The sequence below is a fragment of the Pseudophryne corroboree genome, chromosome 9, assembly GCF_028390025.1.
Source record: "Pseudophryne corroboree isolate aPseCor3 chromosome 9, aPseCor3.hap2, whole genome shotgun sequence".
NCBI classification, from domain to species: domain Eukaryota; kingdom Metazoa; phylum Chordata; class Amphibia; order Anura; family Myobatrachidae; genus Pseudophryne; species Pseudophryne corroboree.
Window position 1 is genome coordinate 37967030 of NC_086452.1, and position 26634 is coordinate 37993663.

General features: G+C 51.2%; 1 protein-coding gene across 4 annotated transcripts in view; it reads right to left on the bottom strand.

The window, feature by feature from the left end:
- PGM1 (phosphoglucomutase 1) overlaps positions 1-26634 on the bottom strand; it is a 304177-nt gene that overhangs the window by 189932 nt on the left and 87611 nt on the right. For 3 of the 4 annotated variants that reach the window (XM_063939190.1, XM_063939189.1, XM_063939191.1), the window contains 2 exons: positions 19838-20015; positions 12042-12163 (listed from right to left, as the gene is read on the bottom strand). The exons of the other annotated variant lie outside the window; for it this stretch is intronic. In XM_063939190.1, the coding sequence (XP_063795260.1) occupies positions 12042-12163; positions 19838-20015 (300 nt within the window). The remainder of the gene's footprint in view (positions 1-12041; positions 12164-19837; positions 20016-26634) is intronic. 4 annotated transcript variants of the gene reach the window in all.

A 26634-nucleotide genomic window follows, 5' to 3' on the forward strand; every position in this document is an offset into this window, starting at 1 on the left:
CTTCGAGGCTGGGGGGCAGTCATACAGGGAAGAAACTTCCAAGGACTATGGTCGAGTCAGGAGACTTCCCTTCACATAAATATTCTGGAACTAAGGGCCATCTACAATGCCCTAAGTCGAGCAAAAGCCCTGCTCCTACACCAGCCGGTGCTGATCCAGTCAGACAACATCACGGCAGTCGCCCATGTAAATCGACAGGGCGGCACAAGAAGCAGGATGGCGATGGCAGAAGCCACAAGAATTCTCCGATGGGCGGAGAATCATGTACTAGCACTGTCAGCAGTGTTCATTCCGGGAGTGGACAACTGGGAAGCAGACTTCCTCAGCAGACACGACCTCCACCCGGGAGAGTGGGGACTTCACCCAGAAGTCTTCCAGATGCTGGTAAACCGTTGGGAAAAACCACAGGTGGACATGATGGCGTCCCGTCTCAACAAAAAGTTAAAAAGATATTGCGCCAGGTCAAGGGACCCTCAGGCGATAGCTGTGGACGCTCTAGTGACACCGTGGGTGTACCAGTCGGTTTATGTGTTCCCTCCTCTGCCTCTCATTCCAAAGGTATTGAGAATAATAAGAAAGCGAGGAGTAAACACAATTCTCGTGGTTCCGGATTGGCCAAGACGAGCGTGGTACCCGGAACTTCAAGAGATGCTCTCAGAGGACCCGTGGCCTCTACCGCTCAGACAGGACCTGATACAGCAGGGGCCCTGTCTGTTCCAAGACTTACCACGGCTGCGTTTGACGGCATGGCGGTTGAACACCGGATCCTAAAGGAAAAGGGTATTCCGGAAGAAGTCATTCCTACGCTTATTAAGGCCAGGAAAGATGTTACGGCAATGCATTATCACCGCATATGGCGAAAATATGTTGCATGGTGCGAGGCCAATAAGGCCCCAACAGAGGAATTTCAACTAGGTCGTTTTCTGCATTTCCTGCAAGCAGGAGTGGATATGGGCCTAAAACTAGGCTCCATTAAAGTACAGATCTCGGCTCTGTCGATTTTCTTTCAAAAAGAACTAGCTTCAGTACCTGAAGTTCAGACTTTTGTAAAAGGAGTGCTGCATATTCAGCCCCCGTTTGTGCCTCCTGTGGCACCTTGGGATCTCAACGTGATGTTGAGTTTCTTAAAATCACATTGGTTTGAGCCACTAAAAACCGTGGATCTGAAATATCTCACGTGGAAAGTGGTCATGTTATTAGCCTTGGCTTCAGCCAGGCGAGTGTCAGAATTAGCGGCTTTATCATGTAAAAGCCCTTATCTGATTTTCCATATGGATAGGGCAGAGTTGAGGACTCGTCCCCAATTTCTCCCTAAGGTGGTGTCAGCGTTTCACCTGAACCAGCCTATTGTGGTGCCGGCGGCTACTAGTGAATTGGAGGACTCCAAGTTGCTAGACGTTGTCAGGGCCCTGAAAATATATGTTTCCAGGACGGCTGGAGTCAGGAAAACTGACTCGTTGTTTATCCTGTATGCACCCAACAAGCTGGGTGCTCCTGCTTCTAAGCAGTCTATTGCTCGCTGGATTTGTAGTACAATTCAGCTTGCACATTCTGTGGCAGGCATACCACAGCCAAAATCTGTAAATGCCCATTCCACAAGGAAGGTGGGCTCATCTTGGGCGGCTGCCCGAGGGGTCTCGGCTTTACAACTTTGCCGAGCAGCTACTTGGTCAGGGGCAAACACGTTTGCAAAATTCTACAAATTTGATACCCTGGCTGAGGAGGACCTGGAGTTCTCTCATTCGGTGCTACAGAGTCATCCGCACTCTCCCGCCCGTTTGGGAGCTTTGGTATAATCCCCATGGTCCTTACGGAGTTCCCAGCATCCACTAGGACGTTAGAGAAAATAAGAATTTACTCACCGGTAATTCTATTTCTCGTAGTCCGTAGTGGATGCTGGGCGCCCATCCCAAGTGCGGATTGTCTGCAATACTTGTACATAGTTACTGTTAACTAAAGGGTTATTGTTGAGCCATCTGTTGAGAGGCTCAGTTGTTTTCATACTGTCAAACTGGATATAGTATCACGAGTTGTACGGTGTGATTGGTGTGGCTGGTAAGAGTCTTACCCGGGATTCTAAATCCTTCCTTATTATGTCTGCTCGTCCGGGCACAGTGTCCTAACTGAGGCTTGGAGGAGGGTCATAGTGGGAGGAGCCAGTGCACACCAGGTAGTCATAAATCTTTCTAGAGTGCCCAGCCTCCTTCGGAGCCCGCTATTCCCCATGGTCCTTACGGAGTTCCCAGCATCCACTACAGACTACGAGAAATAGAATTACCGGTGAGTAAATTCTTATTTTTTATTAAATGAACCTCTTTGGCCATAACCTATGCAGTTTGTCTGATCAGCTGTGTATCAGGCATCTGTGGCAGTTACATTCAAAGTGAGGACTGTGAGCTCTGAAACCGTGGGACTTCTCTCACGAGACCTCAGGTGGCAAATGCCACAGGCCGGATTATAACTGCGGATCTGTTTTCTTCTTTAATGTACAGATGAAGAGTTACGTTTCTATACTACTAGCTTCCTATCCTAATATCACTGTATCACGTCTTAGGAAGAGAAACGTATCTACACTGCCCAGAAAGGTGCTCATTCCACTGTGCCCAGCACAGGATGCGGTAATGCTGCAGCGCCAGCGCCCGCTACAGGCTGAGATGATCATATACCAGCAGAATATATCCCGCTGGTGCCCATGGGGTGTAGTCATTTCCATAGTGACGAGTGCCTCCTTAAACATACAGAGGTGACCCCTATCCACCTAGCGGTTTTGGCCTAGAGGACAATTTTCACATCTTTTTCGCATGGCAGCCACAAACTAACACACTCGCACTGCACTAGGGACTAAGAATTGACACTTTTGTTGCAAGCGTGGCAATGTAAATTTGCACCATATAGCGCTGCAGGATACATGGCGAGGCTCTGTCATATCGCTCCCCGTTCTCTTGTCTTTTTTGCACAGCTGTGCATCGTCCTCGCAGTGATATTAGTACACACTATTGCCCACTACGTATGCAAAGCTTGACAGTAGCTGTGCAAATTAGAGGCAGACTTTGCAAATATTGGGGGTAATTCAGACCTGATCGCTAGGCTGCGTTTTCGCACAGCGGGCAATCAGGTCTAAACTGCGCATGCACCGCAATGCGCAGGCACGACGCACGGGTACAAAGCGGAACGCCGCTCAGCGATGGGTTTGTGCGACGGATCCGTTCGCACAGGTGATCGCAAGGAGATTGACAGGAAGAGGGCGTTTGTGGGTGTCAACTGACCGTTTTCTGTGAGTGTTTGGAAAAACGCAGGCGTGTCCAAGCGTTTGCAGGGAGGGTTCCTGACGTCAATTCCGGTCCCGGACAGGCTGATGTGATCGCAGCGGCTGAGTAAGTCCTGGGCTGTGCAGAGACTGCATAAAATCTGTTTGTACAGCTCGGCTGCACATGCGATCGCACACTTGCACAGCTAAAATACACTCCCCTGCTATGCAGTGCACAAATCGCCTGCTAGCAATCAGGTCTGAATTAGGCCCACTGTGCACAAAAGACGCATGGGGCACCAAATGGTGCATCTCTCAACACTTACACAGGAAAACAGGGACAAAATAAACCTGGCAATAATAAGAGTAAATCACAGCCATAATTCAAACAAAATCTGCCTAACCATGCCCACTTTCTGAAATGGCCCCTCCTGCTTCCCTGTAATCTCCGCCTAATTTGTGATCCGCAAATTGGGGGGGGGCAGTCCCACTAAAATCAGGACTATTGGGAAGTATGCCTTATAAGAATCCTGCTACATAATACATTTCACTGGACAGGCTACTAACACCTGCTCACTTCCCAAAAGCACTTACTAAAACTGGTAACAAGCAGATGATATTTAGAATATAAAAGGAAATGTATAATTGGATGGAACAGACAACATTTTTCTTTTCATTGAACCAACCCCCTTGTTAGTATACTACCTGCGGGTGGCGCTGTTTTACATACACTTAATATGCCACCGCAGTGGTTCTCAAACTTTTTTGAATCACAGAAACCTAGAGTATCAGAATTTCTTTCACGACTCCCCTAGGCCAAATGTTTCTTATTGAGAAATTTAGAAAGAAATATGAATTTAAATTGTCCTTCGGTGCAATTGTGCGGCAAGATTCGCTTCTGTTTGTCCACATATTTTATGATTGGCAGTCACTAGCACTGGTTTTGTCTATTACATTGGGGGTCATTCCGAGTTGATCGCTAGCTGCTTTCGTTTGCTGCGCAGCGATCAGGCCAAAAATCGGCACTTCTGCGCATGCGTAGCAATGCGCATGCGCGTCGTACTATTACAACGAATGATGTCGCTTCACACAGGGTCTAGCGAAGCTTTTCAGTTGCACTGCTGGCCGCAGAGTGATTGACATGAAGCGGGCGTTTCTGGGTGTCAACTGACCGTTTTCAGGGGGTGTTCGGAAAAACGCAGGCGTGGCTGGGCGAACGCAGGGCGTGTTCGTGACGTCAAAACAGGAACTGAATAGTCTGAAGTGATCGCAACAGCTGAATAGGTCTGAAGCTATTCTGAAACTGCACAAGATAATTTTGTAGCCGCTCTGCGATCCTTTCGTTCGCACTTCTGCTAAGCTAAAATACACACCCAGTGGGAGGCGGCATAGGGGTATATGCAATTGCGGTCGAATTCCCGAAATTGTCGAAAAACGGGACTTTTTCGCCCCAAAAAAATAATCGACAATGCAATTCAGTACTTTCCGTCAAAAAAAACGGACTTTCAAAATTCGACATTTCTGCAAATGTCACCCCTGACCCTTGGGTGGCTGGGGGGGGACCCCTTGATTGAAGGGGTCCCCACTCCCCCAGGGTACCCCGGCCAGGGGTGACTAGTTGGGTATTTAATGCCACGGCCGCAGGGCGCTGTATAAAAGTGACCCCCGGCTGTGGCATTATCTGTCCAGCTAGTGGAGCCCGATGCTGGTGTAAAAAATACGGGGGGACCCCTACTCTTTTTGTCCCCCGTATTTTTTGCACCAGGCGCAGAGCCCGGTGCTGGTTTTAAAAATACGGGGGATCCCCTGTCATTTTTCCCCCCGGATTTTTAGAACCAGGACCGTCTCGAAGAGCCCGAGGCTGGTTATGCTTTGGAGGGGGGACCCCACGCAATTTTTTTTCGGGTTTTTTACCGTTTTTTCCCGTTTTTAAAAAATCGGATCAAAATCCGTCAAATCGGCCGTTTTTCGACAGCGTGACTGTCAAATCCGTTTTTTATTGAATATGGTAAATTTCGGCACCCACTTGCCGGAATTTGACGGTCGAATTGTGTCGAATTAAAAAACGGGCGGAAAATTGCCGCGATTCGCCGCTAATTGCATATACCCCATAGCGTTTGCACGGCTGCTAAAAACTGCTAGCGAGCGATCAACTCGGAATGACCACCATTGACCATAGATAATTTGAATTGGACCTGGACCACCAACACAGGGCACCCTTGCAAGTGCCCCGGGTCACCCCAGGGTGCCCCCGGTGCACAGTTTGAGAATCACTGTGCTACTGTATTACATTTTTATATCAGTGAAGAAAGCAGTACTAGCAGGCCCAAAGTGCAGAAAATAAATTCTATGTATGGAACGTGTTCCTGTGTCTTATAATACCTAATCACGGAATAAATAAAGGTAATATATAGTCTATGTAACGGAGGAAGCGGGTGATTAATGAGAGAACAATTCTTCCTGTGTATGTGGTTGCTGTCTAGGCTCATTACACAGCTTTCCCAGAAATAGCAGTTATGTTGTAATGTAACGCAGGAAAAAATGTAATTGTCAAGCTATTTACGATTTAAAGGCGGTTGGGGGGGTGAAACAAACCTAGAGTTGTTATTTGAAACGAGAACGCACCCCGGGAGAGCCGTGACTGGCGCATTTTCAGTCGGCGTTTTGTAATCATTTTATGTTCCACACATGCCTCCTGGGGGCCGCGTTAATTGGAGCCCGGGCAGTTTGCACTTTATGGCGTTGCTATTTGCTGCTGTTATTTAAGGGGGCACAAAGTCATGATATAAAACGGAAACCTTAGTGAGGTGCGAGTGAGGTAGAGGACAGCGAGGAACAATGATCAATAATAACACTCTACAAATATTGACTCTGGAAACATTAGCCGATGTGTACCCCACAGGAGCGGCTGTGCCAGTGATTTATCAGAGAAGCTAAAACTAGGCTCCTAAATGAAAATCAATGGCCGGTTTAAGACGGGAGCGGCTGGTTATTGGGGCCCGACAGGTGTGCCTTATCCAGCAAGGGTTACACGCAGCTATATAATAACTCCCCACAACGGCTGGTGACATTACAGCTACCGCATAGCACTGTGTCATACATATGGCTATAACGCACCCGTTACTTGTGCGGATGGAGCAAGTATCTGCTCGGGGCGCTACGTGTATTTTTAGGTTTATTATTATAGTCCTCTTTATAAGAAAAATGAAATGTACAGAATAAGCGTCTATCTGTAAACCATAAGGAAAAGGCATTTAATGATACAGCCTTCGGCCCTTGGGGCTCATACAGGAGAATGGCCCATGGTACAGTACAGGCTATTACGGGGAGGAAAGCAGAGGCAGCAACCAGTGATAATCTGGGAGCCACGTCTTCATGCAGGATAATTATGGTTAGTGGCCCAGTGGGCAAATTACTGAATCCACCCCCCCCCCCTCCCCCCACATTGCTTCTCTTACTTTGAAGAGTGAGGGTCACCAATATTGATCCTGCTCCAAGTGGGTGGGACAGTGGGTAAATTCCCTGACTGTGTAGCAATGGCGCAGAAAATAATAATGAGTCCCTGTATATACTAGGAACAACGGAAATGCCATTATATAACTGATCTATTTTTTGTGAGATGTAACCTGGATCAGGGCGATCACCAGCGAGGGCTGGGCTGTGGAGGGAGGCTGCCATCTACGCTCTTTCCCTGCCTGGTGTGCTGCACACCGGCGCTCTGTGTGCCGCTATACAGCGACTATATGGCCGGGTGCACTTCGCAAAAACGTGGGGCTCATGAGTCTACAAGGCAAACAATGAAACGTTCCATTTGTTTGCCAAATATTGAGGTTAGCAAATTACTTTTTGTGTCAAACGCACTAAGGGCCAATAACAAAGGGCCTAATTCAGAACTGATCGCAGCAGCAAAATTGTTCTCTAATGGGCAAAACCATGTGCACTGCAGGTGGGGCAGATGTAACATGTGCAGAGAGAGTTAGATTTGGGTGGGGTGTGTTCAAACTGAAATCTAAATTGCAGTGTAAAAATAAAGCAGCCAGTATTTACCCTGCACAGAAACAATATAACCCACCCAAATCTAACTCTCTCTGCACATGCCCCCCCTGCACTGCACATGGTTTTGCCCATTAGAGAACAATTTTGCTGCTGCGATCCGCTATGAATTAGACTCAAAGTCCATAACCTTGCAGGCCCACGATGTAAATACCATTAGGTAACAACGCCTGTTTCTATAATAATGTGTATACATATTGGGTTAGGGCGTCAAGATGGTGGAGAACATGGGGATAAGGTCTCATGTCTCAGTGATGTCACTCGGCATCCGCGTCCTCAGAAAAAGTCAGTGAAAGCAGAGAACAAGGAGAAAGCACCGCTACTGTACAGACAGCGCTCAGCAACAAAATTGAAGAAACAGAATTATTTCTATCTATTCACTAAGCTAATCACTGTATGGCTACCATGCTGATACGCTGACGCAAAGACGGAGGCTCCTTACGCTGGAGCAGTTAGTCTCAGACAGCACCGCAGGCGCTACCTCTCCCAGGTGATTGGTACTGATGGGGACGGGGAGGGGGGTGGGGGCAGAGTGTTCCCTATTCACTTTGCAGGTGACATCTATCTCCTATATAATAGCCCTATTCTGTGACCTTGTGATTCATTTGCTAACGCTGGGCGGAGTCACAACAGTGGGCGGAGTTATTCAAATGAGTCACAGAGATCTGGCCAAATCTACAGGAGACTAGGAGCAGAAGCAGATAGCATGGGCATTGGGCATGTCACAGGCAGGGGTGCATACCTCCCAGCTTTCTGCAGGAACTTTCTCCAGGCAGAAGGAGGGAAACACACTCGGCGAAAAGGGGGCGTGGCTTCACGGGAGGGCCCCCGTTTTCGTCAGTGAGGGGGCTTGCCCAGCGCTCTGTGAGCTGCTGGCATGCCCCCAGGGGCTGATTATGAGTCCGGGGGGCACAGGGCACTTGAGACAGGGGAGCCCTATCTCATTGCTGTGCATGCTGTGGGTTGGGGGCGTGGCCTAATCGCGGTCCGCGCGGCCACGCCCCCTTATGCAAATTCCGATTTTTATTTTTATTTTTTTTATGGGATTTTGGCCCCTCAGCTAGGGCTAAATCCAGAGGAGGTGGTCGCTCCCCCTACACACCCGCACAGGGAGAAGAAAGCAGGGAGACTGCTGCCTCCCTGCAACACCACAGACCTGCCAATATGCAGCAGCGTGTGCTGACTGTAGCACAATGCTGCCGCTGTTGCTGGCAGGACGGGGGGAGCTTCTGAGCTGGGACAGAGCTACTCCAGCCGGGGGGCCCCCTAAAACTGTGGGGCCAACGGTACGTATCCCCTGCCCCCCCCCCTTAATCCGGCTCTGCTGCTGGAACCCCCCCCCGTAATCCGTACCCCCCCCCCCCCCCCTCTCCCTCTGTCTCCACTATTCACCGCTGCTCTGCTAAGCAGAACAGCGAGTACAGGAGCTTTCCAACTGCCCCCCCCCCCCACCGCCGGACACTGCGACCCGCGGGTGGGACAGCGGGACAGACCCCAAAAAATGGGACTGTCCCGCGAAAAATGGGACATTTGGGAGGTATGGGGGTGTGTGAGGGGTATGTCATACAGACAGACGGGCACCGGCTCACTGTGTGCTTGACCCCCCACATCGGCATACTCAGCAGGGTCTCTCTGGTGCGGAGGAGCGTCACTTTCTGGCACACTCCACGCTTCTTAGCTGCAGTTTAGTGGGGCACCTGCCGCTGTGCAGGTTCCATACTGCCTCTGTTATCTCCAGCCCCGGCAACCCCACAGCTAGCTGCAGCGCTGCCACCCGCAGTGGAGTGCGCCCAGCTCATTCACACACTTTAGCTGGCGGGTAGCGCTGCAGAAATCCGAGCTGCTTGCAGGCTCTGACCCACTCCTCCCTCCAGCCGCAGCGTCTCCTGGGAGCTAACCAGTCACTCCCAGTCTCCCCTTACCACAGTGCCCGGAAGCCGTGAGGTCCGCGCCACGTGCATGCTATGACCCCCTCCTCCCTCCAGCCGCAGCATCTCCTGGGGGCTAACCAGTCATTTCCAGTCTCACCTTACCACAGTGCCCGGCAGCTGCGCGAGGTCTGCGGTGTGTGACTGAGGAGGGGGGGAGGGATGCGGACTGGCAGAGAAAGCAGGACTCCAGCCTGAGAGAGTCAGCCATGCCAAGTCTCCAGCAGCAGCAGATCCCAACAGGTTGGAATGGAACAGCAGCAGCCAGCAGCAGTGACTCCGGTAAGACACATCTGTCTGTCAGCACTGTTTTGTCCCTAATACCAATCTCTCCCGTGCCCTGTGTTCTGTCATGTCCCTGTCACCCCTGGCCTTGCCCTGCCACCCTTATTCTGGCCCTTTCACCCTTATCCTGGCCCTTTCACCCTTATCCTGGCCCTGTCACCCTTATGCTGGCCCTGTTACCCCTATCCTGGCCCTGTCACCCCTGTGCTTGCCCTGTCAACCCTATACTGGCCCCGTCACCCCTGTCCTGGTCCTGCCGCCCCTACCCTGGCCCTGTCACCCCTATCCTGTCCCTATCATTTCTGTCCTGGCCCTGTCACCCCTGTCCTGGCCCCGTCACCCCTGTCCTGGCCCCGTCACCCCTGTCCTGGCACCGTCACCCCTGTCCTGGCCCCGTCAACCCTGTACTGACCCTGTCACCCCTGTCCTGGCCCTGTTACTGCATACCCTCCAACTACCTTTTATGGCATGTACAGTACCTGCAGCGCCTCCAGACCTCTCCCCAATGCACTACACCTCCGCACCTTCCCCTCCACCACATGCGGCACTCCACCCCTCCCCCACATGCTGTGCCTCCAGACCCCTACACCACCCGTGGCTCCCACTCCTCCACCCCTTCACCACCCACAGCACCTCCAGGCCCCTTCCACCATTCACCCCCCTTATACGTCTCCCCCCACACCTGCCCCCCTCCACCCGCAGCATCTGCAGACACCCTCCTCCATCAGCGGTCCCCCCCTCACCCACCCCTCCTCCACCAATGGCACCCCCGCACCTGCCCCTCCACCACCTGCAGCACCTCCGGACCTCCTTTCCCATCCGCCGCAACACCCGTACCTGCCCCTACCCTACCCATGGTGCCTGCGGTCCCCTACCCAACCCCCGGCACACCCATCCCACAGCACCTCCGGAACCCTTCACCCATCCACAACATCCCCACACCTGCCCCTCTCCCACCCGTGGCACCCCTGCCCCTCCCCCACCTGCAGTGCCTCCGGACCCCTCCCCCATCTGCATCCCCCACTCCTCTGCCCCTCCCCCACGCGCAGCACCTCCCGAACCTTCCCCATCCGGGCCCCACCCCCACTTCTGCCTCCCCTCCACCCGCAGCATCTACAGACACCATCCGCAGTCCCCCCCGCACCCGCTACATTCTGTACATCGTGCCCTGCAGGTGCTGTTCACGCCGTCGCAAGGGGCTGCGCCTCCTTCACCATCGCACGCCCTTTCATTGTGCAATATTTAACCACTAACAAAGGAATGCAGGTAATACTCCATATAATACAAATATTAAACCCCAGAAAGGCATGCAAGGGTTAAGGGGGCGTAGCCCCTTGCGACGGTGTGAAGAGCGCCCGTAGGGCGCGATGTAGCACCTAGTTATACAAACTTGCAGACTTTCCCTGACTCCCTGAGAGTCTAGGAATCTCCCTGATGACAAGGTGGTTGGGTGCAGCACAGTCATGATGTCATAAGTGGCTCAAAGCACAGTCTCTAGTTTATATGTGCTGAACTACTGTAACTGCTCTCATTTGCGGTTCGACGCAAGTCATTCCTGCGCGCTTAGGTCTTGGGGCCCGATTCACACCTGATCGCTGCTGTGCGTTTTTGCACAGCGGGCGATTATTGATTGACTGTACATGCGCCGAAATGTGCATGTGCGTTGCCAAACAACAACAGGCATCGGCGAACAGCGACAGGCTGGTGCGAAAATTTCAAGCGCACAGCCATTCGCATGCTGATTGACGGGAAGAGGCCATTTGGGGGTGGTAACTGACCGTTTTCTGGGAGTGTCAGGAAAAACGTAGGCGTTCCTAAGCGTTTTCAGGGAGGGAGTGTGACATCAGCTCCGGCCCTGATCAGCCTGTCCTCATCACACTGTAGGAGTAAGTCCTGGGCTGCGCACAGACTGCACTCAGTGGAAAAAACATTAGATGGTGAGTGAGGTGCGAACGGATTTGCAGCTGTCCGCTGGCTGAGGGACATTTGTAGCACGGTGTACACATGGGATCGCACACTTGCACGGGCGAATTTACACTCCCCCTTGGGCAGCGATTATCTGATCGCAGGACAGCAGAATTAGCAGCCCTGCGATCAGGTCTGAATTAGGCCCTTGCTTTTAGTCTCCCTGCAATGCTTTTTAAAAGTAGACAAGTATACTATTATACAGAGTAAAAGGTTTGCTATCACTATCAATATCAGATGAAAAGACCAATAGGGTCATTCCATGAAAATGGTCTTTTTATGTAACGTTAGTTACAAGCTTTCATGACAAGCTTTCATCAAAATTAAAGCATATCATGTACCACACAAACAACATTTACTTTGCACAAAGTATTCAAAACACATGCTCAAAAAAATATATTTCACATGAAATGTATTTCAAAATGTAACGTTAGTTACCATGGAATGACCCAATAGCAGAGCTTCTGTATGCACCTGCTGGCATTAAGGTCATCTGACCTCCATGTTACATCAGGTATACTAACATGCAGGAAAACGTTCTTACAAACAACAGTGACAATGACCTGTAGGTTCTTGGGCTCCGGCAGCTTGGGGCTCCGTGCACTGGGTGGCGCCATGTTGATCACAGTACTCATCGTTGCTTTGTAATTGCGAGCTGATGATGGACGGGGTGACTTGCCTTCCACTATAACAAAATAAGATTTTACTCACCGGTAAATCTATTTCTCGTAGTCCGTAGTGGATGCTGGGACTCCGTAAGGACCATGGGGATTAGCGGCTCCGCAGGAGACTGGGCACAACTAAAGAAAGCTTTAGGACTACCTGGTGTGCACTGGCTCCTCCCACTAAGACCCTCCTCCAGACCTCAGTTAGGATACTGTGCCCGGAAGAGCTGACACAAATAGGAAGGATTTTGAATCCCGGGTAAGACTCATACCAGCCACACCAATCACACCGTATAACTCGTGATACTATACCCAGTTAACAGTATGAAATATAACTGAGCCTCTCAACAGATGGCTCAACAATAACCCTTTAGTTAGGCAATAACTATAAACAAGTATTGCAGACAATCCGCACTTGGGATGGGCGCCCAGCATCCACTACGGACTACGAGAAATAGATTTACAGGTGAGTAAAATCTTATTTTCTCTGACGTCCTAGTGGATGCTGGGGACTCCGTAAGGACCATGGGGATTATACCAAAGCTCCCAAACGGGCGGGAGAGTGCGGATGACTCTGCAGCACCGAATGAGCAAACTCTAGGTCCTCCTCAGCCAGGGTATCAAACTTGTAGACTGTTGCAAAAATGTTTGAACCCGACCAAGTAACAGCTCGGCAAAGTTGTAAAGCCGAGACCCCTCGGGCAGCCGCCCAAGAAGAGTCCACTTTCCTCGTGGAATGGGCTTTTACAGATTTAGGGTGCGGCAGTCCAGCCGCAGCATGTGCAAGTTGAATCGTGCTACAGATCCAGCGAGCAATAGTCTGCTTAGAAGCAGGAGCACCCAGCTTGTTGGGTGCATACAGGATAAATAGCGAGTCAGTTTTCCTGACTCCAGCCGTCCTGGAAACATATACTTTTCAGGGCCCTGACTACGTCCAGTAACTTGGAATCCTCCAAGTCCCAAGTAGCCGCAGGCACCACAATAGGTTGGTTCACATGAAAAACTGATACCACCTTAGGAAGGAATTGGGAACGAGTCCTCAATTCCGCCTTATCCATATAAAATACAGATAAGGGCTTTTGTATGACAAAGCCGCCAATTCTGATACACGCCTGGCCGACGCCACGGCCCACAGCATGACCACTTTCCACGTGAGGTATTGTAGCTCCACGGATTTAAGTGCCTCAACCCAATGCGACTTCAGGAAATCCAACACCACGTTGAGATCCCACGGTGCCACTTGAGGCACAAACGGGGGCTGACTATGCAGCACTCCCTTAACAAAAGTCCGAACTTCAGGCAGTGAAGCCAGTTCTATTTTGGAAGAAAATCGATAGAGCCGAAATCTGGACCTTCATGGAACCCAATTTTAGGCCCATAGTCACCTCTGACTGTAGGAAGTGCAGAAATCGACCTAGCTGAAATTTCTCCTTTGGGGCCTTCCTGGCCTCACAGCACGCAACATATTTCCACCATATGCGGTGATAATGGTTTGCGTTCACTTCTTTCCTAGCTTTAAATAGCGTAGGGATAACTTCCTCCGGAATGCCCTTTTCCTTCAGGATCCGGCCTTCAACCGCCATGCCGTCAAACGCAGCCGCGGTACGTCTTGGAACAGACAGGCCCCCTGCTGCAGCAGGTCCTGTCTGAGCGGCAGAGGCCATGGGTCCTCTGAGATCATTTCTTGGAGTTCTGGTTACCAAGCTCTTCTTGGCCAACCCGGAACAATGAGTATAGTTCTTACTCCTCTCCTTCTTATTATTCTCATTACCCTGGGTAAGAGAGGCAGAGAAGGGAACACATACACCGACTGGTACACCCACGGTGTTACCAGAGCGTCCACAGCTATCGCCTGAGGGTCCCTTGACCTGGCGCAATATCTTTGTAGCTTTTTGTTGAGGCGGGACGCCATCATGTCCACCTGTGGCCTTTCCCAACGGTGTACAATCATTTGGAAAACTTCTGGATGAAGTCCCCACTCTCCCGGGTGGAGGTCGTGTCTTCTGAGAAAGTCTGCTTCTCAGTTGTCCACTCCGGGAATGAACACTGCTGACAGTGCTAACACATGATTTTCCGCCCATCGGAGAATCCTTGTGGCTTCTGCCATCGCCATCCTGCTTCTTATGCCGCCCTGTCGGTTTACATGAGCGACCGCCGTGATGTTGTCTGACTGGATCAGCACCGGCCGGTGTTGAAGCAGGGGTCTAGCCTGACTTAGGGCATTGTAAATGGCCCTTAGTTCCAGAATATTTATGTGTAGGGAAGTCTCCTGACTTTTCCATAGCCTTGGAAGTTTCTTCCCTGTGTGACTGCCCCCCAGCCTCGAAGGCTGGCATCCGTGGTCACCAGGACCCAGTCCTGTATGCCGAATCTGCGGCCCCCTAGAAGATGAGCACTCTGCAGCCACCACAACAGCGACACCCTGGCCCTTGGAGACAGGGTTATCCGCCGATGCATCTGAAGATGCGACCCGGACCACTTGTCCAACAGATCCCACTGGAAAATCCTTGCATGGGACCTGGCGAATGGAATTTCTTCGTAAGAAGCTACCATCCTTCCCAGGGCTTGCGTGCATTGATGCACCGACACCTGTATACGTATTAGGAGGTCTCTGTCTAGAGACGACAACTCCTTGGACTTCTCCTCCGGGAGAAACCCTTTTTATCCTGTTCTGTGTCCAGAACCATACCCAGTAACAGTAGACGCGTCGTAGGAACCAGCTGCGACTTTGGAATATTCAGAATCCAGCCGTGCTGTTGTAGCACTTCCCGAGATAGTGCTACTCCGACGAACAACTGCTCCCTGGACCTCGCCTTTATAAGGAGATCGTCCAAGTACGGGATAATTATTTCGGCCATTACCTTGGTAAATACCTCGGTGCCGGGGACAGACCAACGGCAACGTCTGGAATTGGTAATGACAATCCTGTACCACAATTTTGAGGTACTCCTGGTGAAGAGGGTAAATAGGAACATGCAGGTAAGCATCCTTGATGTCCAGTGATACCATGAAATTCTCCAGGCTTGCAATAATCGCCCTGAGCGATTCCATTTTGAACTTGAACCTTCGTATATAAGTGTTCAAGGCTTTCAATTTTAGAATGGGTCTCACCGAACCGTCTGGTTTCGGTACCACAACATTTTGGAATAGTAACCCCGGCCTTGTTGAAGGAGGGGTACCTTGATTTCACCTGCTGGAAGTACAGCTTGTGAATTGCCGCCAGTACTACCTTTCTCCGAGGGCAGCAGGCAAGGCTGATGTGAGGTAACGGCGAGGGGGAGTCGCCTCGAACTCCAGCCTGTATCCCTGTGATACTATTTTCAGAACCTAGGGATCCACCTGTGGGCAAGCCCACTGGTCCCTGAAGTTCCCGAGACGCGCCACTACCGCACCTGTCTCCACCTGTGGAGCCCCAACGTCATGCGGTGGACTCAGAGGAAGCGGGGGAAGATATTTGATCCTGGGAACTGGCTGCTGGTGCAGTTTTTTCCTTCTTCCTTTGTCTCTGTGCAGAAAGGAAGCGCCTTTGACCCGCTTGCTTTTCTGAAGCCGAAAGGACTGTACCTGAAAATACAGTGCTTTCTTAGGCTGTGAGGAAACCTGAGGTAAAAATTTTTCTTCCCAGCTGTTGCTGTGGATACGAGGTCCCAGAGACCATCCCCAAACAATTCCTCACCATTATAAGGCAGAATCTCCATGTGCCTTTTATAGGCAGCATCACCTGTCCACTGCCAGGTTTCTAATACCCACCTGGCAGAATGGACATTGCATTAATTCTGGATGCCAGCCGGCAAATATCCCTCTGTGCATCCTTTATATCTAAGACGACGTCTTTAATATGCTCTATGTTAGCAAACTATTATCCCTGTCTTAGAGTATTAATATTATCTGACTGGGTATCAGACCACGCTGCAGCAGCACTATTTATGCTGAGGCAATTGCAGGTCTCAGTATATAACCTGAGTGTGTATATACAGACTTCAGGATAGCCTCCTGCTTTTTATCAGCAGGCTCCTTCAAGGTGACCGTATCCTAAGACGGCAGTGCCACCTTTTTTGACAAACGTGTGAGCGCCTTATCCACCCTAAGGGATATCTCCCAACGTGACCTATCCTCTGGCGGGAAAGGGTACGCCATCAGTAACTTTTTAGAAATTACCAGTTTCTTATCGGGGGAACCCACGCTACTTTACACACTTCATTCATTCATCTGATGGGGGAACAAAACACTGGCTGCTTTTTCTCCCCAAAAATAAAACCCCTTTTATGTGGTACTTGGGTTCATGTCAGAAATGCGTAACACATTTTTCATTGCCGAGATCATGTAACGGATGTTCCTAGTGGATTGTGTATATGTCTCAACCTCGTCGACACGGGAGTCAGACTCCGTGTCGACATCTGTGTCTGTCATCTGAGGTAACGGGCGCTTTTTTGAGTCCCTGATGGCCTTTGAGACGCCTGGGCAGGCGCGGGCTGAGAAGCCGGCTGTCCCACAGCTGTTTTACGTCATCCAGCCTTCTATGTAAGGAGTTGACATTGTCGGTTAATACCTTCCACCTATCCATCCACTCTGGTGTCGGCCCCACAGGGGGCGACATCCCATTTATCGGCCTCTGCTCCACCTCCACGTAACCTTCCTCATCCCACATTTCGACACAGCCGTACCGACACACAGCACACACACAGGGAATGCTCTGACTGAGGACAGGACCCCACAAAGTCCTTTGGGGAGACAGAGAGAGAGTATGCCAGCACACACCAGAGCGCTATATAATGCAGGGATTAACACTATAACTGAGTGATTTTTCCCCCAATAGCTGCTTGTATAAACAATATTACGCCTAAATTTAGTGCCCCCCCTCTCTTTTTAACCCTTTGAGCCTGAAAACTACAGGGGAGAGCCTGGGGAGCTGTCTTCCAGCTGCACTGTGAAGAGAAAATGGCGCCAGTGTGCTGAGGGAGATAGCTCCGCCCCTTTTTCGCGGACTTTTCTCCCGCTTTTTTATGGATTCTGGCAGAGGTATTTATCACATATATAGCCTCTGGGGCTATATATTGTGATGATTTTGCCAGGCAAGGTGTTTATATTGCTGCTCAGGGCGACTTCCCCCAGCGCCCTGCACCCATCAGTGACCGGAGTGTGAGGTGTGCATGAGGAGCAATGGCGCACAGCTGCAGTGCTGTGCGCTACCTTGGTGAAGACTGAAGTCTTCTGCCGCCGATTTTCCTGGAACACTTCTTGCTTCTGGCTCTGTAAGGGGGCCGGCGTCGCGGCTCCGGGACCGAACATCAATGGCCGGTTCCATGCGGTCGATCCCTCTGGAGCTAATGGTGTCCAGTAGCCTAAGAAGCCCAAGCTACCACCAGTTAGGTAGGTTCGCTTCTTCTCCCCTTAGTCCCTCGCTGCAGTGAGTCTGTTGCCAGCAGATCTCACTGTAAAATAAAAAACCTAAAATATACTTTCTTTCTAGGAGCTCAGGAGAGCCCCTAGTGTGCATCCAGTTCAGCCGGGCACAAGAATCTAACTGAGGTCTGGAGGAGGGTCTTAGTGGGAGGAGCCAGTGCACACCAGGTAGTCCTAAAGCTTTCTTTAGTTGTGCCCAGTCTCCTGCGGAGCCGCTAATCCCCATGGTCCTTACGGAGTCCCAGCATCCACTTAGGACGTCAGAGAAATAAATGAGGTTTTTATCATAATTAATTGATTGTAAATGTTGTAGTATCACAGCAACATAATTTCACCAAGCAGCAGGATGGAAGGGAAAGCAGATACTAAATTGGGTTCATGTATTAAATGACCAATAAACGGATAAAGAAGAGGTTACCCAGGGGTACTCGGGCGCTTGAGGTGTGAGATGCTCAGTCAAGCAGCGGCCTCAGAAATATACGGGAAGTCACTCCCACAAGATAAACAAAAAAAAAGGCAAAATGGAGGCTGCGCTGAATTTGTTCAGTATGACAACAATAATGATGTATCTAATAAATCACATTTAATAATAAATAATTGATACATTAAAATATTTAGGATAAATACATCATAAAATGCATGCACCAATAATAAAATTGTTTAAAAAGCTCAAATGGTACAATATATAATTCAAGGGTTACCCAAACCGCCAGGAGTATGAGAGAGGAATGAAGTAAAGGAAGTCCGTTCCAAATTTTGTCCCCAATGGTAGGAAAGTCCAGCATATGCAGATAGTAGGAGGTAAACAAGTGTCCAGTGCTATACTTTTACCGCTTGAGGGTATGATGCTCCAAGATTCTAAACGGTGAGCTCCTCAATGCAGTGCGGTAGACAAGATTCATTGGTTCAGCTTGGATGTATAAAGTCCTCCAAAGGCAATGGTATTCTGGTTTATGGTAGGGGATGGTCCGGACTTCCAACGGTAAAATCCTGGCGAGGGACCCTGTGCATCTGGCGAGGGACCCTGTGCATCTGACGCGTTTCGCTGCAGTCAGCCAGCAGCTTTTTCAATTGGGGACAAAATTTGGAACGGACTTCCTTTACTTCATTCCTCTCATACTCCTGGCGGTTTGGGTGACCCTTGAATTATATATTGTTCCATTTGAGCTTTTTAAACAATTTTATTATTGGTGCCTGCATTTTATGATGTATTTATCCTAAATATTTTAGTGTATCAATTCTTTATTATTAAATGTGATTTATTAGATACATCATTATTGTTGTCATACTGAACAAATTCAGCGCAGCCTCCATTTTGCCTTTTTTTCCACCAATAAACGGAACCTATTTGTATGCAAGTCCTCCTTTCTCACCTGGCTGTGTGCGGCTCCAGCCACAGGGCTACAGGCAATGTACATGGGGGTCATTCCGAGTTGATCGCTAGCTGGCGTTGTTCGCAGCACAGCGATCAGGCTAAAAATCGTAATTTCTGCGCATGCGTATGCCCTGCAATGCGCACGCACAACGTACGGGTACAAAGGCATTTGTTGTTTAGCACAGGTTCTTGCAAAGTTTTCAGTCGCGCTGACGGCCGCAAGAAGATTGACAGGAAGGGGTCGTTTCTGGGTGTGAACTGACCGTTTTTGGGGAGTGTATGCAAAAACGCAGGCGTGTCTGAAAAAACGCAGGCGTGGCTGGGCGGGTGTATGACGTCAAATCCGGACACGAACAGGCTGAAGTAATCGCAAGCGCTGAGTAGGTTCAGAGCTACTCTGAAACTGCACAGACTGTTTTTGCAGAGCTCGGCTGCACATGTGTTCGCACTTCTGCTAAGCTAAAATACACTCCCCAGTGGGCAGCGGCATAGCGTTTGCACGGCTGCTAAGACTAGCTAGCGAGCGATCAACTCGGAATGACCCCCATGGGGTTAAGCGTGTGTGCAAATATCCCGAAAAACTCATACAGCGCGAGCGCCCAAAGATGTGTACGCACCGAGGCGCAGCTGAGATTGAGACGTACAGTATTAGAAATATATTGGAAATGTGTTGGACGCTTCTGGGAAGTGATTATTCAGACGCACGAAAAAAGTCCAGCGTATGCGCGAGTTATGGGAGTGTCGCGGGTGTGTCGCTGAAATGTTTGCCCGCAGAGACGCCCAATCGCTAACATTAGAGGCCGGACTCAGATCTGTACATACTGGATGATTCATCTTATGCAGAGTGGCTAGTAAAGCAGATAATACAGAGAATAATATGACCCATTATCTAGTGGCCCCTTTCCCTCACACTCACCCTTTCGCGGTGTTGTGTCGCCATCACTAAGCTTCTGCGCACGCGGAGAGGTAGAGCGTTCAGGGGATGTTTCAATATGGCTTCCAAACTGCTGACGCTTGGCACGACTGTTAGTGTCCATTCTATCGACCGCGGTCTTGGTACATTGGTCGCAGGTACTGAGGAACACACTGCAAAACTGCACAGAGAGAAGGGTCAACATAATGTACACTATGTGACAATCAGCATGATTTTTCAGCAAGTGGAAGTGCTGATCTTGGCAATACATACAAAGTCATTTATTTTTAAAATAAACGTAGTGATTTTCTGCCACATCACAGTGCATATGTCCGCCCACAGGGAGGACGAGATAATCGGGATAAATAGTAGAAAATATGGTCAGTTTGTCAAGAATGGCCGCACACTGAAACTGGAGGGAGGGAGGTTCAGGGGAAGTTTGATTAAAAAAATAAGATTTTACTTACCGGTAAATCTATTTCTCGTAGTCCGTAGTGGATGCTGGGGACTCCGTAAGGACCATGGGGGATAGACGGGCTCCGCAGGAGACAGGGCACTTTAAGAAAGAATTTAGATTCTGGTGTGCTCTGGCTCCTCCCTCTATGTCCCTCCTCCAGACCTCAGTTAGAGAAACTGTGCCCAGAAGAGCTGACAGTACTAGGAAAGGATTTTGGAATCCAGGGTAAGACTCATACCAGCCACACCAATCACACCGTATAACATGTGATAACAACCAGTTAACAGTATGACAAATAACAGAGCATCAGGTCAACCCTGATGCAACCATAACATAACTCTTATTGAAGCAATAACTATATACAAGTATTGCAGAAGAAGTCTGCACTTGGGACGGGCGCCCAGCATCCACTACGGACTACGAGAAATAGATTTACCGGTAAGTAAAATCTTATTTTCTCTAACGTCCTAGTGGATGCTGGGGACTCCGTAAGGACCATGGGGATTATACCAAAGCTCCCAAACGGGCGGGAGAGTGCGGATGACTCTGCAGCACCGATGGCGCAAACACAAGGTCCTCCTCAGCCAGGGTATCAAACTTATAGAACTTTGCAAAAGTATTTGAACCTGACCAAGTAGCCGCTCGGCAAAGCTGTAATGCCGAGACCCCTCGGCAGCCGCCCAAGAAGATCCCACCTTCCTTGTGGAATGGGCCTTAACTGATTTTGGCAGCGGCAATCCAGCCGCAGAGTGAGCCTGCTGAATCGTGTTACAGATCCAGCGAGCAATAGTTTGCTTTGAAGCAGGAGCACCAAGCTTGTTGGAAGCATACAGGATAAACAAAGACTCTGTTTTCCTGACCCTAGCCGTTCTGGCTACATAAACCTTCAAAGCCCTGACCACATCAAGTAACTCGGAATCCTCCAAGTCAGTAGTAGCCACAGGCACCACAATAGGTTGGTTTATATGAAAGGATGAAACCACTTTCGGCAGAAATTGTGGACGGGTCCGCAATTCTGCTCTATCCGCATGGAAAACCAGATAGGGGCTTTTATGTGACAAAGCCGCCAACTCTGACACACGCCTAGTCGAAGCCAAGGCTAATAGCATGACCACCTTCCACGTGAGATATTTCAACTCCACCGTTTTGAGTGGTTCAAGCCAGTGGGATTTCAGGAAACTCAACACCACGTTAAGATCCCAAGGTGCCACTGGAGGCACGAAAGGGGGCTGAATATGCAGCACTCCCTTTACAAACGTCTGAACTTCAGGTAGAGAAGCCAACTCCTTTAGAAAGAAAATAGATAGGGCCGAAATCTGGACCTTAATGGAACCCAATTTTAGGCCCAAATTCACTCCGGACTGTAGGAAGTGAAGGAAACGGCCCAGCTGGAATTCCTCCGTAGGAGCATTCCTGGCCTCACACCAAGCAACATATTTTCGCCATATACGGTGATAATGTTGAGCTGTCACGTCCTTCCTAGCCTTTATCAGCGTAGGAATGACCTCATCAGGAATGCCTTTCTCTGCTAGGATCCGGCGTTCAACCGCCATGCCGTCAAACGCAGCCGCGGTAAGTCTTGGATCAGACAGGGCCCCTGTTGCAACAAGTCCTGTCTTAGAGGAAGAGGCCACGGGTTCTCTGTGAGCATTTCTTGCAGATCTGGATACCAAGTCCTTCGTGGCCAATCTGGAACAATGAGTATTGTTCTCACTCCTCTTTTTCTTATTATCCTCAGCACCTTGGGTATGAGAGGAAGAGGAGAAAATACATAGACCGACTGGAACACCCACGGTGTCACCAGGGCGTCTACAGCTATCGCCTGAGGGTCTCTTGACCTGGCGCAATACCTCTGTAGCTTTTTGTTGAGGCGGGATGCCATCATGTCTACCTGTGGCAGTTCCCACCGACTTGTAACCTGTGCGAAGACTTCCTGATGAAGTCCCCACTCTCCCGGGTGGAGGTCGTGTCTGCTGAGGAAGTCTGCTTCCCAGTTGTCCACTCCCGGGATGAACACTGCTGACAGTGCGCTTACGTGATTCTCCGCACAGCGAAGAATTCTGGTGGCTTCCGCCATCGCCACTCTGCTCCTTGTACCGCCTTGGCGGTTTACATGAGCCACTGCGGTGATGTTGTCTGACTGAATCAGAACCGGTTGGTCGCGAAGCAGGGTCTCCGCTTGACGTAGGGCGTTGTATATGGCCCTTAGTTTCAGGATGTTGATGGGAAGGCAAGTCTCTTGACTTGACCACAGACCTTGGAAATTTCTTCCCTGTGTGACTGCACCCCAACCTCGGAGGCTTGCGTCCGTGGTCACCAGGACCCAGTCCTGAATGCCGAATCTGCGGCCCTCGAGAAGGCGAGCGCTCTGCAGCCACCACAGGAGTGACACCCTGGCCCTGGGGGATAGGGTGATCAACCGATGCATCTGAAGATGTGATCCGGACCACTTGTCCAGTAAGTCCCATTGAGAAGTCCTCGCATGGAACCTGCCGAAGGGAATGGCCTCGTATGATGCCACCATCTTTCCCAGGACACGAGTGCAATGATGCACTGACACCTGTTTTGGTTTTAATAGGTTCCTGACCAGTGTCATGAGTTCCTGAGCTTTCTCCATCGGGAGATAAACCCTTTTCTGGTCTGTGTCTAGAATCATGCCCAGGAAAGGCAGACGAGTCGTAGGAACCAACTGCGACTTTGGAATATTTAGAATCCAGCCGTGTTGCCGTAACACTTCCAGAGAAAGTGCTACGCTGATCAGCAACTGCTCTCTTGATCTCGCTTTTATGAGGAGATCGTCCAAGTATGGGATAATTGTGACTCCTTGCTTCCGCAGGAGTACCATCATTTCCGCCATTACCTTGGTAAATATTCTCGGTGCCGTGGAGAGACCAAACGGCAACGTCTGAAATTGGTAATGACAATCCTGTACCACAAATCTGAGGTACGCCTGATGAGGTGGATAAATGGGGACATGAAGGTATGCATCCTTTATGTCCAGAGACACCATAAAATCCCCCCCTTCCAGGCTTGCGATGACCGCTCTCAGCGATTCCATCTTGAATTTGAACCTTTTCAGGTAAATGTTCAGGGATTTTAAATTCAATATAGGTCTGACCGAACCGTCCGGTTTCGGGACTACAAACATCGTCGAATAATAACCCCTTCCTTGTTGAAGGAGGGGAACCTTGACCACCACCTGTTGAAGATACAATTTGTGAATTGCAGCTAACACTATTTCCCTCTCGTGGGGGGAAGCTGGCAGGGCCGATTTGAGGTATCGGTGAGGGGGCATCTCCTCGAATTCCAGCTTGTATCCCTGATACACAATATCTATTGCACGTTAGCAGGGAAAGGGATACTACTGCACTAGCATATTATAGAAAAGTTCCAAATTAGAACAAAGGAAACCCCTAGTTATATTCTATATCAGATATTTAAATTATATAGGGGGTGCTGCCACTGAATATATTGTTGCCAATATATAGTTATGCACAAAAAAAAACAGAGAAGGATTGGACTTGAAGTGGCGCACTTAAACATTAAATTAATACATAAATTATAACTTTTATCTCCTATATAATAGCCCTATTCTGTGACCTTGTGATTCATTTGCTAACGCTGGGCGGAGTCACAACAGTGGGCGGAGTTATTCAAATGAGTCACAGAGATCTGGCCAAATCTACAGGAGACTAGGAGCAGAAGCAGATAGCATGGGCATTGGGCATGGCACAGGCAGGGGTGCAGACCTCCCAGCTTTCTGCAGGAGCTTTCTCCAGGCAGAAGGAGGGAAACCCACTCGGCGAAAAGGGGGCGTGGCTTCACGGGAGGGCCCCGTTTTCGTCAGTGAGGGAGCATGCCCAGCGCTCTGTGAGCTGCTGGCATGCTCCCAGGGGCTGATTATGAGTCCAGGGGGCCCAGGGCACTTGAGACAGGGGAGCCCTATCTCATTGCTGTGCCTGCTGGGGATTGGGGGCGTGGCCTAATCGCGGACCACGCGGCCACGCCCCCTTATGCAAATTCCGATTTTTGTTTTTATTTTTTGTATGGGATTTTGGCCCCTCAGCTAGGGCTAAATCCAGAGGAGGTGGTCGCTCCCCCCTACACACCCGCACAGGGAGAAGAAAGCAGGGAGACTGCTGCCTCCCTGCAAGACCACAGACCTGCCAATATGCAGCAGCGTGTGCTGACTGTAGCACAATGCTGCCACTGTTGCTGGCAGGACGGGGGAGCTTCTGAGCTGGGACAGAGCTACTCCAGCCGGGGGGGCCTCTAAAACTGTGGGGCCAACGGTACGTATCCCCCGCCCCCCCCCCCCCCCCTTAATCCGGCTCTGCTGCTGGAACCCCCCCATTAATCCGTTCCCCCTGATGCCCCCTCTCCCTCTGTCTCCACTATTCACCGCTGCTCTGCTAAGCAAAGCAGCGAGTACAGGAGCTTTCCAACTGCCCCTCCCCCCCCCCCCCCCACCGCAGGACACTGCGACCCGCGGGTGGGACAGCGGGACAGACCCCAAAAAATGGGACTGTCCCGCGAAAATCGGGACATTTGGGAGGTATGGGGGTGTGTGAGGGGTATGTCATACAGACAGACGGGCACCGGCTCACTGTGTGCTTGACCCCCCACATCGGCATACTCAGCAGGGTCTCTCTGGTGCGGAGGAGCGTCACTTTCTGACACACTCCACGCTTCTTAGCTGCAGTTTAGTGAGGCACCTGCCGCTGTGCAGGTTCCATACTGCCTCTGTTATCTCCAGCCCCGGCAACCCCACCGCTAGCTGCAGCGCTGCCACCCGCAGTGGAGTGCGCCCAGCTCATTCACACACTTTAGCTGGCGGGTAGCGCTGCAGAAATCCGAGCTGCTTGCAGGCTCTGACCCACTCCTCCCTCCAGCCGCAGCGTCTCCTGGGAGCTAACCAGTCACTCCCAGTCTCCCCTTACCACAGTGCCCGGAAGCCGTGAGGTCCGCGCCACGTGCATGCTATGACCCCCTCCTCCAAACAGCCGCAGCATCTCCTGGGGGCTAACCAGTAATTTCCAGTCTCACCTTACCACAGTGCCCGGCAGCTGCGCGAGGTCTGCGGTGTGTGACTGAGGAGGGGGGGAGGGATGCGGACTGGCAGAGAAAGCAGGACTCCAGCCTGAGAGAGTCAGCCATGCCAAGTCTCCAGCAGCAGCAGATCCCAACAGGTTGGAATGGAACAGCAGCAGCCAGCAGCAGTGACTCCGGTAAGACACATCTGTCTGTCACCACTGTTTTGTCCCTAATACCAATCTCTCCCGTGCCCTGTGTTCTGTCATGTCCCTGGCCTTGCCCTGCCACCCTTATTCTGGCCCTTTCACCCTTATCCTGGCCCTGTCACCCTTATGCTGGCCCTGTTACCCCTATCCTGGCCCTGTCACCCCTGTGCTTGCCCTGTCAACCCTATACTGGCCCCGTCACCCCTGTCCTGGTCCTGCCGCCCCTACCCTTGCCCTGTCACCCCTATCCTGTCCCTATCATTTCTGTCCAGGCCCTGTCACCCCTGTCCTGGCCCCGTCACCCCTGTCCTGGCCCCGTCACCCCTGTCCTGGCCCAGTCACCCCTGTCCTGGCCCAGTCACCCCTGTCCTGGCACCGTCACCCCTGTCCTGGCACCGTCACCCCTGTCCTGGCCCCGTCAACCCTGTACTGACCCTGTCACCCCTGTCCTGGCCCTGTTACTGCATACCCTCCAACTACCTTTTATGGCATGTACAGTACCCGCAGCGCCTCCAGACCTCTCCCCAATGCACCACACCTCCGCACCTTCCCCTCCACCACATGCGGCACTCCACCCCTCCCCCACATGCTGTGCCTCCAGACCCCCTACACCACCCGTGGCTCCCACTCCTCCACCCCTTCACCACCCACAGCACCTCCAGGCCCCTTCCACCATTCACCCCCCTTATACGTCTCCCCCCACACCTGCCCCCCTCCACCCGCAGCATCTGCAGACACCCTCCTCCATCAGCGGTCCCCCCCTCACCCACCCCTCCCCCACCAATGGCACCCCTGCACCTGCCCCTCCACCACCTGCAGCACCTCCGGACCTCCTTTCCCATCCGCTGCAACACCCGTACCTGCCCCTACCCATGGTGCCTGCGGTCCCCTACCCAACCCCCGGCACACCCGTCCCTTCCCATCCCACAGCACCTCCGGAACCCTTCACCCATCCACAACATCCCCACACCTGCCCCTCTCCCACACGTGGCACCCCTGCCCCTCCTCCACCTGCGGTGCCTCCGGACCCCTCCCCCATCTGCATCCCCCACTCCTCTGCCCCTCCCCCACGCGCAGCACCTCCCGAACCTTCCCCATCCGGG